General features: G+C 40.5%; 1 protein-coding gene across 1 annotated transcript in view; it reads right to left on the bottom strand.

Annotated features, from left to right (window-relative positions):
• LOC101869397 (ethanolaminephosphotransferase 1-like) overlaps positions 1 to 16,494 on the bottom strand; it is a 52,489-nt gene extending 35,995 nt beyond the window's left edge. The window contains exons 1-2 of the mRNA XM_005153552.3: positions 16,420 to 16,494; positions 953 to 1,021 (exon numbers count right to left, since the gene is read on the bottom strand). Coding sequence (XP_005153609.3) covers positions 953 to 1,021; positions 16,420 to 16,476 — 126 coding nt within the window. The 5' untranslated portion in view covers positions 16,477 to 16,494. The remainder of the gene's footprint in view (positions 1 to 952; positions 1,022 to 16,419) is intronic.
• Positions 16,495 to 19,466: the final 2,972 nt, after the last annotated feature.

Here is a 19,466-nt window from a genome sequence, read left to right as displayed (position 1 = left end):
GTCTTTTAGCTGAATTGCTGAATTGAGTTTCTAGTCTTTCCATTGCTTTTTTCTCATACCTTGTGTGGGTTGGTTTTTAATTCTTAAGCTAGGTCATATACACACTTCCATGAAATTAACATTGAGGTTATGAGCAAGAGATTGGTTTTCCTGCTATATCAAGCATAAACAATACCTGAATCATAGAACCCAAAGATGGCAGATCCAACAGCACTCTGACCACATACATCCTTTTTGTTTGTATATAGGCTTGTTTTCAAGTCTGCTGCACTTTAAAGATTTCCCCCAAGAAGGCAGATGCAGAAGTCATTACTTCCTTGGAGATCAATAAGTTATTTCAGATAACATTGTTGGTTTTGTGGTTTTTTGCCAACAACATCAAAACTTATTGTGAGCTGGTTTATTTTTAAAAACTGCATATCATAATGCATTCAAGAAATGCCATCTTCCAGTCGTTACGGTGATCATGGTAACCGCTCTCATTCTCAGCTTCTTAGAGAAATGCCTAAGCTCCCCTGAGAAAGTACCACTGGGAGAAAATGAGACAGTACTTGCATAAAATCATGTGCACAACACAGAGAGAAAGCCAGGCTGTTGTTAGGTGGCATATGCTGCACAAAAATAATTTGTACTCAGTAAACACATCAATGTCTGCAAAGCTGTTTAATGAAAGATGTAATAATGAAAGATGCAGAAAAGAAACAGATTCCTTTATATAGTGATAAGAAAAAAAATAACAAACCTTATTTTTGTAATCAAAAACCCACCTCCAAATCCAAACATACTCAAATACAGCTATATATCCCAAAACACGATACTTATATACAGATATCTTAATTTCAGCTTTACTGGTCACTTTGCATTTTTTAATGAAAATACATGCTGTATTTAAAAAAGAATAAATAAAATGTTACATCATCATGTGATATTTCTATTAAAATAAAATTCTTACCTTAATAATTTTGTTCCAGATGGGCTGCATAATATACACAGATAAAGGATTTGTATCCACAGCATTGTACTGTAAGGAAAAAAACAAACATGTCAAACAAAGCACTGAACGATGCATATTTTCCCATCACTTTATATCTTTCAGCATCTAAGAACAATCCCTCTGAGTGTGAGTGGTGTCAATTTATTTTACTCTGATGACCATTCATATAGCTTTAATTTCATTTAAAGCACTGGCCTGGTTTACAATTATCTTGACAGCAACTGCATATACTAACACAAAGGTTTAGGCTTGTGAAATGGCAAACAGTTCTGTAGTCACATTTTACTTTTAAATTCTTAATTATTTTAAAAGTTATCCTATAAGACTCTGCATTTCTACCATATTTTGGATTTAATACCTTTCTTTGCACTATTAGTAATGCATAGTCTAAGCAGCACTTCACTGCTAGTACTTGGAATCTATAGTGCATATAGAATATGGTCTTAAGCAGAGTATTTTCTCACAGAGATACATAGCTTCTGACATAATAACACAGTTGCATTTGCCTTATGGTAATTAATGTAAGGTGATGTTATGATAAAAATAAGCTCTAAATTAGCATAGTTCATTACCACAGTAAAATTTACCTATTGGAGTGACGTGCAATAAATTATGTGTATTTATAAATTCCAGTGAGTACATGTTTGTTTCTTTTGCAGAAGGTATTTCAGAAATCCAAGCTCACCCCAAATTGCTGTTGTCTGCTTTCTCCTCAGAGGATAGTATCAAGTTTTATCCTGCCTTAAGATTGCAGGACACAGAACAATCTGATAATACCACTCACAGTTACATTCTTGAGCTCACAGTGGAAGAAATTAGCCATCATTGGGGTAGTATATGTAATTCTTTTAGAAATACTTAGACTTTGAAAGTGTACATACGGCTTATGTTGTTATATGCATATGACTCACATAAAGATTCAGATATATCTATACAGCACTGTCCAAACATCACCCATGGACAATGGGAAGAAGACAGAGGTGAGTTAAATCACAGTTTGTCAAAGCTGTTCACATGCAGAAGAGCTGATAACAGAAAGGCTTTCATGTCACCTAACTTCAGCTAACAGCAAATTGTTCTTTTTCTAGTTAATTTATCGGCCTCTCTTAGCCAATTACACTCTGGATGAGATTGTACTCTGGAAGTACCTGTTTCAAGTCATTAGTTCTCAAAAGAGCTTAGACACTTGTCTTAAACTTAGGCATCTTTTAGATGACTAAAGTCTGTCAAGATTAACCTCAGTTTCAGTATCCCCATCTCTAAGCTTTTACACATACACACACTTAACCTGCACACATCTGAGCTAAGAGCTTTCAGTGGACAAGTGCAAGTGGGACAGAAGTTGAATGCAGCATGCTTCAGGTTTTGAATGCACAGTCTATGACTTTTCATCTAATCTTTCTGAGGATATCAGGCTATAGAGAGCTTAAGAACTCTTCCACACATTTCCCAGTTGCATACAAATTACACATTTTAATTACTCTCTGGGCAAAACAAAGCATTTCCATAGTTGTTCTGGAATTTGTGGTTAAGTTTTAATCACAGATAATAAATGTAGTATGCTTATAAAATTAATATAACACAGTTACATGTTGCACATACATATAGGCAAATATCCAAGAAATAACTTCTCAACCACTGGTCAGACCAGGCAGTCTAACTTTCCACATGGAATAAAAAGTACAGTTCAGTGAAATGTACATCACCTTTTTTTTTTCCTAAAACTACTGAAAGTGTCACTTAGGTGTATCATTTTTATCTGCTCCTGCCACCCATATTATTTAAAACATGCGACAATTCTGTCATTGACGGGTTTTCTGACAGAATACATACATAGATCACCTCAGAAAAAATGAATTTCCTGGTAAAACTAAAGTTTTCAGTATTCTGTATTTCTTTGCAGCTCCAGATGCTGTATTTTATATTGTGTCTTTCAAACACAGATCATTACAAATGATTGATCTTTTGATGATCAAGCTTGCATGCAAATTATCCCAGTCTGAATCATTCATGGTCTTTGATTATATTGATGCCAAAACTAACAAGAATACCAAGGCATACAATACCTATGCCAATACAACCGTCAGTTAGTACTTTATTCACATTAAAAGTATGGAAATCCTCTGAAAATGAAAAAAATTCAAAGCATCCACTAGCACTATTGAGGTTCCAGGTAATCAGGAATCTACCCAAAGTTTCACTGTAGCTGTTAACCATTTCCCTACCACAACTGGTATTCAAAGACTGTGTGAAGTACATAAGAATTTGCTGACCAACAAATTCAATGAATTCAGCCATACCTGGATAAGGATGCACAAAGGTCAAAATATGTGACCTTCACTCCTCCTCCTGCTTTGGCTTTCTCCTTTTCCCCTCCATGCCAAGCCTTCAAAATCATTAATAAAACCACAAAGTCCTAGTTAAATAACAACAGTAAAATGAAGCTTCCTACCCAAAGTACTCACTGGATGTCCAGAACTATTACTTTCTCCCAGGAATTAAAAAAAGGGAAAACAACTTTATTTCTTTAAAAATAGTTTCTTAAATAGGAAACATAAGAGATTATATGGGGATTATTTAATTTCTGTATTTTCTTAAATGGAAACTGCAAGAGATTCTGTAGCTTTCCAACATATCTCTATATGAGACATGAATGTAAGACAGACAGTTTTCTGTTTGCTTGATTGTTTCCAAAGTCAAGCACCAAAAATTGAAACAGTCCTTATTAGAAAAAAAAAAAGTAGAATTACAGCCAGTTTCTGTCATCTCAAGACATTTCAAGACCCATCACATTTCATCCTGTTCATTTCTATGGCTGTGGCTGAGCCATGGTCCTCTGGGCGAGGAAGTATTCAGCAAATGTGCAGGAGAATGGAAATTTGCTCTTCCCTCATCAGTAATCTGTTGTAGCCAAACCAAAGGAAACACCCATGGAAAAAGCATTCTGCTAGCTTTCTGCCATGGCAAAAATAAAACTTGAGAAATAGAATCTGCTATACAGTTTAACACTCTGCTCTGCTCTGCTCCCAAGAAGCTGCTAACCTCAAGGCCATGAAATCCTGGAGAGTTTAATGTTCACAGCCGCTCAGAAAATCAAATTACTGAATAAAATGTTCACATTACGATCAACAGAGATGAATGTAAGAGTGCACTGGACCTGATGTTAAAGAAGTACTGCCATTTCCTGTTGCATAATTCTGTCCTTTTCAGAACACTTACAGAGCAGAGGATAAGCACGTTGGAAGTTCTTATGTTCAAAAATGATAGAAGTGTTAAGTACTCCCCAGCAAACACTTTCTCCACTGGATAAGGGATCTTCATTGTCCTTATACAAAGAAGAATGACTTGAATTAAGCAGAAAGCTTCTGTGTAAATACTTTTTTAAAGAAATTGTAATACTTGGGAGGGAGGAATGAAGGAATAGGAAAAATGGCATTAACCAACTCCATCTTACTCCCAAGTCTGAAAATGCTTCTGCTGTTTGTTTTGGTTGGGTGTTTTTTAATAGCTGATAACTCATTGAAAGACATCTACTTTCCCTCTCTGCGTTACTAGTATCTTCTAGCAGAGCTAGAAATGAGAATACAGACACCAGATACATGTGCACAATACATGCTGATTCAGGCAGCACACTTAAGATGAGCTTTTACTCTGTGTCCTTGCATCTTAATCTCCATCCAGGGAGTTCAGCATAGCACCCAGTCTGTACTGGTCAGCTGCCTTAGAGGGAAGAGGAGAGAGGATTAAGGTGAAGAGGGGGAAAGGGGTATAAACAGTAAGAAAAGTAAGAGTAAGGAAATACAAGTAATTGAGAAAAACAAGAGAAAGAAAAATGACCCAAAACAAAGGTCAAAAGACAGACAACTGTTCTGGAGTGGCAGGGCAGAGCCAGCCCACCTGTGGGTCAAAAGCACCCCCAGTGACCAAGGTCTGCACTGTTAAATACAAGATGAATAACCTTCTGGCTCACATCCACAGTTTAGAAATACCCCTCCTTATTGCAAACTGGTCACATCCACACCTCACGGTATCTGATGGAGGGCGTTTGGGTACCTGGGTATTTGGGTATCTGGCCCCACACACCTGAGACAGTATTAGCAGTGGGTATGTTTCAGTTCAAAATATCTGAAGCAATCTAGAGACTACACTGTAACCCAGCAAAATGACAGTTGCAAGGCACACAAGTGACCATTGTGCATGTTCAAAAATCCAAATGCCCATGTTGGGAGAGAGCTGAAGTATGGAAAAAGCCAAAAAATGGTGTGTATTACCTCCAGAAGGGGCCATTTCCAAAACAAAGCCTACTGTTGTCTTGGAGAGACCTTCTGGAAGAGAAAGAGCCAAGGAGTGAGCTAACTATTAATCAGAGCAGCCAGCTGGATGGATCTCCACTGGGGTTCCTGGCCCTCTCCAGCCTTGCACTGTAGAGTTATCCCAATAATAACATTTTGAAATGACTACCATGAAGAGGAGGATACAAAGTATGCCTGCACAAACTTCAGAGTCAGCAGAGAAAACAAGTTGCAAGAAATGTAGTTGCCTTAACTGCTGGGAAATAGTTATTTCAACTCAGGCTGTTCCTTACACTAACAGGCTATTCCTTCCTTGTACTTAAATTCTCTTGTTTCAGGTAGCACCATGCTGTGTCATACAGTCTTTATACATTCAGAGATACAGAGTAAAACTGTTGTGCATCATTTGCATTTGAATTGTTGGCATCCAATTGACTTTGTAGGTTTTCATTTTGTGTTAGTAGCAACAAATTTGCAGCACTTCACATTCCTGCCCCCAGATCAGCAGATTTTCATTGAATTCATGAACCAGTACATGATTTATTATCTCCATTGCATAGGCTGGAAAACTGAGGCACAGATGGGCTGTGATTCACCCTAAGAGTACATAGCAAAGGAGACAGCCCATTATTGTTAAAGGTGTCACTTTTATATAGATAATTTAAGTATAAGCATTACCAGTTTATTCAAAGAAAGTCTGCCCATATTGGTTCAACTTTATAACTGAGTTCACTTTTACAAGAGAAAATAAAGAAGACTATTAAAAATGTAAAAGCTGAAAAGTTTCTTTCACAGATAAATTGTTTTAAATAGCTATATATAAGCTAGTAATCACAGTTTAGGTTGCAGGATGTTGAATATATCATTCTGTGATACCTCAAGTATTACATGTGTAGTTACATGCCTGGTACAAGAGAACACATTAGCTGTTCCCACATGGAAAACATGAGCACCATCTAACGACGATATGAGGACTTAGATGAAGACCAGGAACATTGTGATACCTGCCCTTTTGCACAAGCAAACTCTGCCAGGTTAGGCACAGGTATGGAAAAGCCATAGCTGTACTTACGTGCTGATGTTCTAACAACTCAATGGTCCTGCAAGCATGGGGAACCTCATCTTAAGTCAAGAGATCATTGTATTTACATTACTCATGCATGAAGAAAATCCTCTCTATTAGTAAGCAATACCTGGCAAAAGAGTAAATGATGAGAAAAGGTGAGAACATGTGAAGAGGTTACTACAAGACATCAAGTGTTTGCCTTGCAATGCACCATGGCAGATGTACCTGTGCATGTCATTACCTCATGACAGATACTTGATGAATTGAGGTAACCTCTGCCTAAATACAGAAGATTAAGGTATTTCATACATCCAGAGGGGGAAGCACGAAAATGAGAGCAGCTAAAATGCAGTAAGTTTCCCCCACATCTTATTCCACATAAATTATCACTCTAAAACCAGTTCAAAATGCTATCAAACTTAAATGTGCTATCAAAGTGTTTAAAGACCTTTGAGCCTGCAGGCATCTACATCTGTTCAAAATTAATGAAAAGGGGAGGGGGAAAACAAATCATTCCCTCCTCCTGTCAAATTAACTTTTAATGAAGATAATTGAAGACAGTCAAAACCAGCTGAGAATCAATACATTGAATTCAAAACAGGCCTTTAAACAAGTGATCTATTGAAAATAGTACCTCTGCAGAGTAGTTTTCCACAATACTTGCATGATGGCACACTTCCCCAATGCCACCTGAACATCTACTGGTCACTTCTCCAGCACATTTAAACATGAGCTTCTTGTCATTTGGCCTATACTTATACACAGGGACCTACATCATGGATGGAAAATTTTGAGGGATCTGCTGATGAAAAGAGTTTGAAAAATTGATATTCCATAGCTTATATTTGAAACAAGTGATGAGGTTTTACCCTCTACCATGTATGACCCAGCTATCCTGAGGACCCCTTCTTTGGGTGCCCTCCTGGGTGCTGAGGGCAGTGACTGCATCCCAGCCCTGGTTCCTGGGAGCTTTCAACTAAGCCTCTGGCAGTGGGGCAGGATGGGCTGCCAGGCCCAGCCCTGCTGCCCCAGGGCCTCCACCTCCCCCAGCCAGCATGGCACGCTGACAGCTACCAATACCTTCCTACAGCTTCTTTTATCACACCTCCTCTCTGATTATGCAATTTCACAACAGCAGTGTTCTGTCACAGACAAGGGGATAGGAGAAATGACAATACAGGAACACTTTCTTTGGCATTAGACAAGGGGTTCAGTGGCTTTGAATGCTGCAAAATGACCCTCCCAGTCCAGGACATGAACCAGTTACCATTTGAGAGAGCTCAGTGGGAAATCTCCCTTCTCCAAATTATTTCATACTTATGCAATATGAACTTCCCTTCTGCGATATCTCACACTTCTGAAACCACACAAAAATTAAAGGAAATACTGAAATACTGACACATCTGGTGATTATTATCCACCCATCTTTCAGGTTCCTAAAATACATTAAACGGGTAGGGTTTAATTGTACATAACATACATTTTTACAGGTTTGTAGGTGTTATGGGACACAGTCTGGGGTTTCAGCAAAAGCTTCACAAAGGGAAGGAAGAGAAGTATGCTATAAACAACAGAGCTACACAATACAGGATGCCAAATGAATTCCAAATGTTCAGCAGTTTAGAAGTACTGATGTATTCCAAAGCACAGTCCTGTTTTTTCTAATAATAAATTTACTTTCTGCTATATCATCATTTAGTTAATTATTCATAAACAACGGCTTGGATTTTGTATCTCCTATTGCTTAAATAGTTTGGACTACCCTGCCTTCCTCCCATCCATATACATATCTGTATTATGTCACCAATACCTAAATACAGAAGTCATAAAGCCCCTAAAACATCTAGTTCTGAAGCATATTAACAGAAACTAAAGATCAGGGTTTGTAATTTAGCCTGGAAAAGAGTAGGTGGTGGGGGACAGGTAACTGCATGCTCAGATGCAAATGAATGTTTCTTTTTGGGGGTCTGAGGTTGTTGGACTCAGTTACCCAGTGGTTGCAATGTCTGTACTAGGGCTGGATGTAGCAGCACTGTGAGGGAAGAGAATACTTGAGCTGGGCTCCTGAGGCATTCTCTCCCCTCTGTCTTTGCTCCCTTCATTCCATCAGCCTGTCCATATATACGGCCAGGGAAAAATGGTTAAATTTTCCTTCCATTGTAAACTATTCCTAATAAAATACTCAAACCCCGATGTCATGGTTTAAGTGACAATTCCAGTTGGTACTACTAAGGCATCAGGAAGCTGTTATTACATAAACTGCTCTTGGTGATGCTTCTTTGTAAACATGTACTTATCAATCAGACCTCCCCACTTTCAGGAATCCTGACACATGTATTGGGTCTCACTCCACATCCTGTCACTTAATGAAGGTATCTATGAATCCACGTTCATGAGGTCACAGGGCACATGGAGTTGTGGATCAGGACAGGCTGCTCTTAAGGAGTCATGCCTGCTAGTGGCGGATGTTCTTGCTCGCAGAGCAGTATAAGTCACCTCAAGATCATATGGATCACAGGGTAATTCAGGTCAGAAAGGAGCTCAGCAAGTCTCTAGTCCTACCTCCTACTCAAAGTAGGCTCAGCCAGGAGCTCAAACCAGGTGCTTGGTGCTTTATCCAGTTGGGCCTTGAAAGGCTCCAAGGATGGGACTGCACAACCTCCCTAAGACACCTTTGCCACTGCCTCCATGGTGCACCTTAGGAAAATTTTCTCCTTATATCCAGTGTGATGATGTCTTGCTTCAGCTTGTGCCTGTTTTCTGTTGTCTTCCCACCATGCACTGTTATAAATAGCCTGACTCCATCATCTGAAGGACTTCCCCATAGATACTTGGGGGCTAGGTGCCCCTGAAGAATTGTCATCCCCAGGACAAACAAGCCCCAGCTCCTCAGCCTCTCCTCATAGGGCAAATATCCCAACTACAGCTACCCCTGTGGTCTCAACTGAACTTGATCCATTTTGTTGGTGTGTCTTTTGTACTGGGGACCCAAAACTAGATACAGGGTTCTAGATAGGGCTTAGTAAAGGAGGATAATTACTTCCCCCTTACTTGATGTGATGTGCTACTGTTAATACAACCCAGGATGCTGTGGAACTTCTTTGCTGCCAGGGCACAGTAAGGGCTCATGTTTGGCTTCCTGCCTACTACAGTCCCATCTGCCAGTAGTAAAGAGCTGCTGGATTGCAGATCTGCTGACTAGCTATGCTTGAAATGTGGAATGAGAGACATCAGAGCCACACTACAACTGAGAGAGAAGCACATTTTGGGGCAAAAAGTCACCATGTGCTGACCTCAGCACTGAAGTTCTTGCTCACTATGTGAGACTAGATAGATCTGATTTCTTACTAACAGGACTGTAAGCACCCAGACCAGGGAGAGGTGATAACACTGGAAATCAGCAGCCATTTTCCATCAACAGTAGTTATATTAAGTATTTGCCTTTGGGAAGAGGCTTAGTTTAGTGGGACACAATCAAGCACTTAACAATGAAGCCAAAATTATGGAAAAGAACAGAGAAATATAATTAAATATTGAGCAAGGGATAACGGAAGGCAGGTGCACATTTGTTGCCATAAGGAACAAAGGCTGACCCAGACTGGCAAGTGTATGAATCCTGCTAAAAAACAAAACCTGCACACTCTTAAGAAACTGCACAACATTATCCTAAACCATCTATATTCAAGGAAGCACTAACATGGCAAGGAAGTTGATTTCTATGTATTTTTTGTATCGACTGGTCTGTGGTTGGTAAAAGGAGATGACAGCAAGCTTCTGTGCTACACCCATTTGTGTGCCTGTATAAACGTGTGGGTTTTGAGGTGCTAGGAGCCCTTTAAAGGTCAAACAGTAGACCAAATTCCCATATAGCTGGAGGTCTGCCAGAGTGTGTACCTAAATCTCTGGGGAACCCAGAGAAACTGCTCCAGGCCCAAAGGGGCAAACAGATTAAATGTGGCTTGCAGTTCTCATGAAGGGTGCTGAATAGGGGTTCTGTACCACATATGCTGAACAACTGTGTTCTAGGATCCTCACACACTAGAGAGAAGGTATTTCACAGAAAGATGAAAAACCCCAATTCTTCCCTCTCCAAAACAACACTTATAAGATTTGTTCCCCTATATTTACAACAAGTAAACTACATCCAAACCACAGATACATCTTTGCTATCAGTCTTCTATTAAAACACATATGAATAAACAAAATTACATGTATATTAACAGGTACATATCTACATGCATATCCTACACATAAAAATCCAATGAGCAGTTTGGAATACTAACACCTCCTGATAAAGCAATAAAATGAAATAGTGTAGTTGGCATTTGCACTTTTATGAGACTCAACAAGGCATACAACTCTTGATATTCAGCATATTTGTCCCCAGAGTGATCTAATGAACCTTCGCAAATTCATGAGCATAATGTGGCACTCAAAACCACATACAATTATGCCATCACTGAGAAAAAAGTCCTACAGCAACTAATATCAAATGCAGCATCTCTGTGATGTGATTTCATTTTGTTGTTGGCTCATCAGCATTAGCATATGATACGTATAAGAAAAATAACGATTACAGAGCTTTTGAAATGCTACATTATGTCAGCTACCATTACAACAGATTGAGGAATACAAAATAGTGTGTGCATGAAGATGGTCTTTCAGAATTCTGCAATTCAGTTGGCCCCCGACCCTTGCACAAACGAATACAGTGACAGAAAAAATAAGGGTAATGAATGATTTGGTTTATTTCGCATATTATTCAACAACTTTTAATTACAAGCCCAGTCTTCCAATCTATCAAAGTAATACAAAGAAGACAGGAAGATTTTATTTGTAGAACAGTGGGCTGTTGACTTACCAGTTCTGTGGAAAGTGGAAAATGCTAGTTTTCACTGCCTAAGATGCCTAAGGGGCTTTATTAAACTCAGGTGGTTTGAAAAAAAATAGCTACAGCAGATAAAATTGATTATAGCAGCTTTTACGTAGCATTTGGAATTAAAAAATAGGAAAGAATAAAGATATCATCTGCAAATATACTATAATATATGTTATACATCATATATAAAATTGTCCTTTTGCAATCATGAACAGTATCAAGTGCCTCCTAAGAAGCTCCAGATAAATACACAAATGAAAGTCTCCTGTCCTAAATTTTCAAAATCATATCAAATCCTTATGCTACAGGAATCAAAACAAAAACTCCCATTCAATCAATGTGAGCAGAACCCATAATGTATCTATATTTCATAGTTATATAGGTAGTCTTGGAAATACATAGACTTAGCAAAAATCCAGCCTTGTATCTGGATTGTTCCAGAAAGTAGTTCACTAGATCATAGAATCATACTCAAAACACTTTGCTCTTTCAGTACAAGTCAGTATGAGAGAAACAATCAAGCCTTGAAATGTGATCATCATATGTCTGATCTTCTTTCCCCAACCTACAAAAATGAGAGCTGCCAGGTAATTTGAGAGGTCTTCTAGTCCAGCACATTCACCTAAAGCAGCATCACGTTCAGCATGCATTCAGGAAGCAGATCAAGTTACTATGAGTAATGAGCCAGTTGCTTGCGATAAACGACCATATCAGCACATTAAAATAGAACACATTGCCCAAAACTCTGCTAATAAAAGGTATAAGCAACTGCTTACTAACACTTAACACTAGACTGCAAATCCTCCATCAGAGAAATGAAACCATTTCCTAAGACTAGTAAAACTATTGCACAATCCCCCTTTAGTACCTGCTTCAGCGATCCTTATCAACACAAGGCTGATGCAGCACCTGCCTTAAATTTCTCTTTGCACAGCCAAAACTTACATATTGTTTTGTTTTGGGTTGGCTGTTTGTTTTAAGGGCATGCATGAAGACCAACTGGCTGTTAGGCTCTTACTCGCACAGTACTAGACTGTTTCTCACAGCTCATCTTTTCTAAGCCTCTTAATATTCCTGATGCCATACTGTGGATTATAAACTGTGTGACAAAACAAGCAGGACACATTATTTCAGCTGATACCTGATCAGTATGTCAGCCATAGGAGTATATGTAACCCTTTGACATATCTATAACACTTCACACTTAAGAGCTTTCTTCTCTTTAATATAACAGCCATAACACTGCTGATGCTCTGATCCCTAAGGAGCTTTTTTGCAGTCCATTGTTGGTTTTCTTTCCCCTCTGCATTGTACCTTGTTTACTCAATTTCTTCATATCAATTTCTGGCCATTATGTCCCTTTTTCAAGAACATTTTTAATCATAAGCCTATTCTGCAAAGTGTTTTAGCATCAGGTAATGTAATCTTTCTTACCTTTACCTACTTATGACACAGTGGACAATATCAGAAGTCCTACTGACATGAAACCACATATACCTCATTTACTGGCCCCCCATTCTCTGCACAGAGAGTTATCCTCTAAAAAACGGCTTAGAGGATAGAAAAAGTGTGAACATACAATGATGAAAATGTAGAAATTTGGACTTTAATTTTTAATGTTATCTCTGATATTTTAAATCTTATTTTCCAAGGCCTATTCTTTGAGTCAAGCCTCTGTAGTTTATCCTTAGATCTCCATTCTGAAAGAGGATAAGGTGTCAGAGTTTTCTGGCTTGGAAAATCTCTGTGCGTAGGTGCTGTAGAAGAGTTGATTCAAGTCAGATTTGCAAGGGAAATCCTAAGATCACAGTGATAAGAAGAGGCAATGGCACCAAGAGTTCATCGTTAACATTATTGCATTCTGGTGAGGAGGATAAAAATAAAGAACCAAGTTCTGCTTTTATTTGTACTCATCAACTGGCTGTCATGGAACTGCTTGTTTCCAACAGAAACCCAAAGCAGCTGTGAACCTCCATGAGTGCTCCTCTAGAACTGCAAAATGCTGGTAACAGGAATATAAAAGCAGGAACACAAACTAAGCCTTACAATTGCAGTTGGTTGCAGCTTTTCAGCTGTGTCACTCCAGATCCTAGGGAATAGCACAATGCCCAAGTATCAGCTGTTTCTGCTTTACAGTTGCACATCGCCCGAGTATGCAACTGTTCTGAAATCAGTACCTGCTCACCTGCCTCATGGGCAAAAAGGCAACCGAATTACCACAGCAGCAATGCCCAAGGTTGCATCTGAACTGTCTCATCATCACATCTCCACCTGTTCTCAGTGCATTTTTTGAGCAGAAAAAAAGAAAACTGAATCTCTGATTCCACATTAACATGCAGAACAAATGGGAATAGATTTGTATAGTGAAATAGCTATTCCTAAGGATCCAGCACCCATCCTAGAAGGATTTCAGAAGGTTTTACACTTACCTGCTTGTAGTATGATACCATGGACTAAATGCATTGGGTGTACTTGTATGTTCTTAGTACACACTTAGTACATCTGGTTCAGGTTCATTCAGACACACTATTTTTTGTGCTCCAGGGCCACTCCGTGATGTAAACCAGAGCTTGGTAACTGGGGGAATCTTGCTTCAAAAGTCTAACATACCATGGACTAAAGGGTACTGAAGTCTTTGCATTCATTAGGTCTGCCATTCCCTTTGCAAAGAACTGCTGGGTTTGACGCCAAGGCCCTCCTCCAGCTGCAAAGAGGAGACAGACAGTGCCTGAGACATACAATTGCAGCATTCATGGCAGAGAAATGAGTTCAGCTGTGTGAAAATTTGAAAGTGGAACAGTATTTTTTTAATTTATTAACTTTACCTTTATGAAAGGTGATGATTACACAAATTATTTTTTTAAGCTATGTTATGATCAGCTCCTGGATCAGCTCAGCAGATAAATTGTGTTAAGTATGGAGCATATTAAGCCACTGATAATGTTGCAATGTAATGCACAACGGAGAGGTGGATGCCCCTACCTAGTTTTCAAGGGATGCTTCAGATCTGTTTTAACTCAGGCCTAATAAAGCCTTTCATAGATTTTCTAGCTCTTCACAGGGTGAGCCTATCTGCCCCTCCACAGTACTCTAGAGTTGGGTGCATCAGGAAACACACAGTAGAGATAGCCAAGTGATTGTAAAGAGGTAATCCGTGTCTGCTGGGCACAGTAACTTGAGTTTAGCACCAGTCCTGTTGAGGAGGCAGCAAAAGCAGCAGCAATCTCCTCAGAGGAGCTGGGAAGCTGGAAAAGCAGGATGAGGTGAGGCCCTAGGCCGATAAGGAGAATAGAGGAGATGGCAGCCAGAGGGCAATGAACTTGAAGAGCATGTCTCAGGCCTGGGAGGTGGCAAGAACAAAGCTGTGGTTGTGGTAGCAGCCCTAGGCATGGGAGGGTGAGGTGAGGAGGTGGGAAAGAAGATTGTAGCAGTCATCAGTGTCTCCTTGCCTCTCCTTGCTACACTCCTTTTCCATTTTGGTGGACTTTAACCCATCGTGAGCATCACTTTGGCAATGGGCATTGCTGCAGTGTCCCCCTGCAGCCTGGAGCACCAGGAAGACTGTGCAGATACCCCACCAGCTCAGCAGCACTGACCTCATGCAGCTGTACCTCTCTGGGTGTAACCTGTGTAACTTGGGTTTATTTATTTATTTCCAAGATGTCCCACTCCTGAGTCAGCTCAGATAACAGAGAGCTGACTATTTGATTTCACCTCCTAACACCTGTACTTACCACAGTTTACCATAGTTGAACAGATACTTCTCAAGTGTGATGTTCATTTCCTACAGTTAAAAAAATTACCTAGCATATTTTATGGCCTTTGCATTGCTCCCAAGAAAGCCAAGTAATTTCAGTATAATCAAGTAAAACGTTTTGATATGTGATTGTCTCTCACTAATCATTTACCCTGTAATCCCTAAGGACCACACAGTGATTCCAAGTTTAAAAAAAAAATGTTATTTTGAGTCTTCCCCATCTGCACTTATGTGCAGCTAATTTCATTCAAGTGATAAGGAAGAATGTGATACAAGCATTCCTTGTATTTCTACTACAACACAGATATTTTAGGAATGTTACTTAAATAATAATATCTGTTTATGCTAAAAATAGCTTTTTATTTTTCCTCTGGTGACCTCAGTCAAGACTGCTGCCCCAGTGTTCAAGCACAGGCCTGTGCAACTTACGCCCAGTGGCAAAAGGCAGCTTGCAGCATGTTTTATCCCACTCTCACTGGAGAGACACAAACAGGTTGGTCCGTTTTAACTACCTGCTCTACATAACAAGTTCCTAACTGGTGACCTGGTGGAGGCTCCTGAAGCCACAGTGACTTCAGCACCATTCACCCTGCAGTGAGCAGGCATAACTGCTGGCCTGGGGAAGGGAAATGCTTGATAAGAGCTGGAAAAAGCAGAGACCTCTGGGTTGGAGGCCAGGTTGGGAGGGTGCATGGTAAGGCAAGAACCACTAGGTAGGAGCTGGTTTAGGAAACTAAACATAAGGGAAGCTGGCATGCCCCATGGTTTCAACATGAAGAGGGGCAAGAGTTGTGTGAACAGGGTAGCCCAGGCCATCTCAGACACCTGCAGTGTCCTGGGAACAAAACCCAGGTATCTCCTAAGTCTGCAACATAACGTTGGTAAATAAAAATACCAAATGATCCACCCATTCATTTGGATTCTGCAGGCTTGTTATTTGCAAACATGAGGTTCAGTTCAAATTATTTAAAGTAAGCTTATTTTCTGGCTTTCCTATGCATTTCTCAAAGCCAAAACATTCCTGTGTATAAAGAATTTGCACAGAGCCAGACGAGCACCAGGAAAACAGAAACACTGTATTACTCCCAACCCACGGAGTTTTTTAACTTACCAGGCTTTCAAACATGTTGCTACTCCCTTAACCCTAGTTATAACTTTGTTCCCACAGAGACCTGACACATCCTAAATACCCGGTGCCTTCTCACTTGCTCACTTGGGTCTGAGCAAGACCCCAGCCAGGTCAGAGTCACGACGGGTTCACAGAGACACCCTCCACAGGCATATGGATGGCCGGGCCGCAGGCAGAGCAGGGCAGAGCTGGGATGGGCATTCAGCCGCGGCGGAGCGGAGCCCTCCAGAGCCCAGACACACCAAACCGGGAGGACCAGCCGCCGCGTCCGACCCGCCCCGACCCCCGGGTCCGGCCGTTACCTTGTACCGGCGGAAGCCATCCAGCTGCCGGCTGCTGACATACCGCCGCCGCCACATCGCCCCGCTGTGCTGTGCTCCGCTGCGCTCCGCGCCGCGCCGGGAGGGACGGGAGGCGGCGGGGCCGGGCAGGGGGCGGTCCCCGGCCGCGCCCCTCGGGCTAGGGCCTGCCTCCGGTGCCGCCACCCGCTTTCTCGGCGCGGTAAGGTGCAGTATTAGGGCTTGGTGCCCGCTGGTGGTGGGCGATGCCCTGCGGCTCCCGGGGGACACGACACTTCCCCGTGGCCCGTCCCCCCGGCCCCGGTGCCAACCTGCCATTAGCGCCCTTGGTAAAGCTTTAATTGCCTCACGGTACTCGGTGCTGCGAACAGTCTGCCGCGACACGAGTAATGTAGCTAGTTAAGGGTGTACCAAACATGCTATGTTTCTATTACGTGCAAAGATGTGTCTGCGAGGACAGTGCACAAACCACTGAATTACAGAATCACAGAATGCCAGGCTGGAAGGGACCTCTAGGACCATCTGGTCCAGCTTTTCCAGGTAAGGCATGACATAGACCAGATGTCCCAGCACTCTGTCCAGCTGAATCTTACAAGTATGCGGTGCTGGGGAATCCACCGCTTCCCTGGGAGATTATTCCAATGGCTGATTGTTCTCATTGTGAAAAACATTCCTCTTGTGTCCAGTCAGAATCTAACCAGGACTAACTTGTGCTCATCACCCCTGGTCTTTTCCATGTGACTCCTTGTAAAAAGGGAGTCTCCATCTTCTTTGTAGCCACCCTTTAAATACTGAACATGGTGATAAAGTCTTATCATATCCCTATATCCTTACCTCTTAACGTCTCTCAGTGTTATTTATGTGCTTTAGAAACAAGTGACCCTGATGATTGAAGATTTTATAGGCATTCCTTTCCAGGAACCATATGCCTCTTGCATCTTTTTATTAAGACACCTGCACCAGAGCCCTTCACACCACATCAGCCTGCAGTACATGCTGTACTTTTTGATTTGTAGGGAAGCAAGGCACTGGTGCAGGCAAAAGACTGGGAAATATCAGGAATAATGTTTCAGCTGCAAATGCATTTAACCATACAGCATAACACCTTGTGTTACCTTCACAGTATGCTATTAGAGAGAGGGAGGATTGAAATAATACATATCAGGGTCTGAAATCTTACTGACCAAATGGATTCTATCCAGAAAGGAAATCAATTGAAATCCATTACTCTCACCCCACAAGCTCTTCCAGGCACCTAATGCACTGTGCAGGTTTGATAGGAATCATATACAAGTTAAAATCGTTAAGTGCAAACTGTATAAACTGTATACAGTTGTTCTTGTTCTGTATTATTAATTACACATTAATCACTAAATGTGCTTACACTGACATTCTGCTTCCAGCAGCAGCATATCTAAACTTCTGCTCTTGAAAACAAACCAGAACTGTTAACACTCAATTTCAGGTTACTGAGTGAAAGCTCGATTCCGGTTGGGATAATTGGAGTGTTTGGAGCTTATATTTTTTTAGGAGCCAAGTCTAATTTTAATTAATGTTCATATGCTAATTTTTATTTGGGATGTCCTTCACCTCTCATTGTTATTTTCATGTTTTTAAGTTGTTTTATGTTATTGAATTTATCTATAAGGGTATCTCAGAAGACTCATGACTACTACCATACTCAGTACAACTAAGTTACTAAAGCTTACAGTTATCACTTTCACTTCTTAACTTCAACACTCATAAGCCTCAAACATGAAAGCAGAAATCTGGCTGAACAACTATAAGGACTGTGACAGACAGTAGTAGAATAGGTGCTTGCTTTTCTGAAAGGTAGAAGGTTGCAAAGTACTTTTTCTCTTTGCATGCCTCTAAATTCATGCTAAAAAGATGCACTGTCGCAAAGATATATAAATAGAAGATATATAGATATAGCGGATATAGAACAGAAGTTTTATTTCCTATTCTTCTCTCCAAACTTAGTGATAAATAGAAAACCCTCATAAATACTCCACTAAACTCAGGATATAGAAGACTGCATATATGCAAAAATGAAATTTCATTAATTCATACCTCAGTATGTTCTGTGGCGGCTAACGAGCATGTCAAAGAAAGCAGCATTAGAAAAGCTATACTGAAGAGAGGGAAACAGACTGGTGACTGGGTATGGAACATCACAGAGCAAGCTATGACACAAGTAATGTGACACTTGAGAATATTGTGGAAATTATACTGACATGTGCCAGCCTTTGATTTAAGAAACGTCCTTGATTTAGGCATCACAATTCATATGAATGGTTGGCCCTCAAGACCAAGCATGAAGGCCAGCCAAGCCCAGGTGTGAGCAAAACCCACACCATGTGCTGCACCTGATGTTCTCACTGTTTCCATGTGTACCCATGTATATGTTTAGAGGTTATTCTATAGTTATGTTTTTCAATCTGAGATGTTTTAAAGTTCTTTTCCAGACAATTGTTTGAGCTGTGATCCAAGCTATGTGTCCTACATGCAGGATTGTGTGAAGAGCAGTGAAAGCAGACTTAGTGTGGTAGCACATTCTCTGATGTCTTTTCTGGAAAACTAATGAGTTGTAGTGTGAGCAAAGAGGAGCTCTAACTGGCACCAGCATGTGAGCTTTATAACCTGAACAAGCTTCCATTTCAGGAGCCTGAGTGTGGACAGACAAAAGCCCAAATCAGAGTACAGTTAACTTTCACTATAGAAAAAGCTTAAATTTTTTAACAACTGTGGCTGGGACATTTGTGACAGTTAAACATTGCTAAGTAAATGACCCAAACATGCCTTTCTGCAGCTCAGGGGGGAATAATTCAAGGTCAGATTTGAATCCAGTGAAATCAGCTGGGGAATTCTTAGGTCTTCAGTGTTGTTTTTTAATTATGTGTTGTACTGAGAGGAAAGCAGTGATTTATCATTTTGAAAGAGCAGGCATACTGTAGCACTAGTACTTGCACGAAAAAATTAAAAAGAATAGCTGTTCCACAGATATGAATGGTATTTAAATAAGAAAAGAAAAAAAAAGGGTACTAAAC

The sequence above is a fragment of the Melopsittacus undulatus genome, chromosome 1 (assembly GCF_012275295.1).
Source record: "Melopsittacus undulatus isolate bMelUnd1 chromosome 1, bMelUnd1.mat.Z, whole genome shotgun sequence".
In the NCBI taxonomy this organism is placed as follows: Eukaryota; Metazoa; Chordata; class Aves; order Psittaciformes; family Psittaculidae; genus Melopsittacus; species Melopsittacus undulatus.
This window is presented reverse-complemented; position numbering and strand designations above follow the sequence as displayed.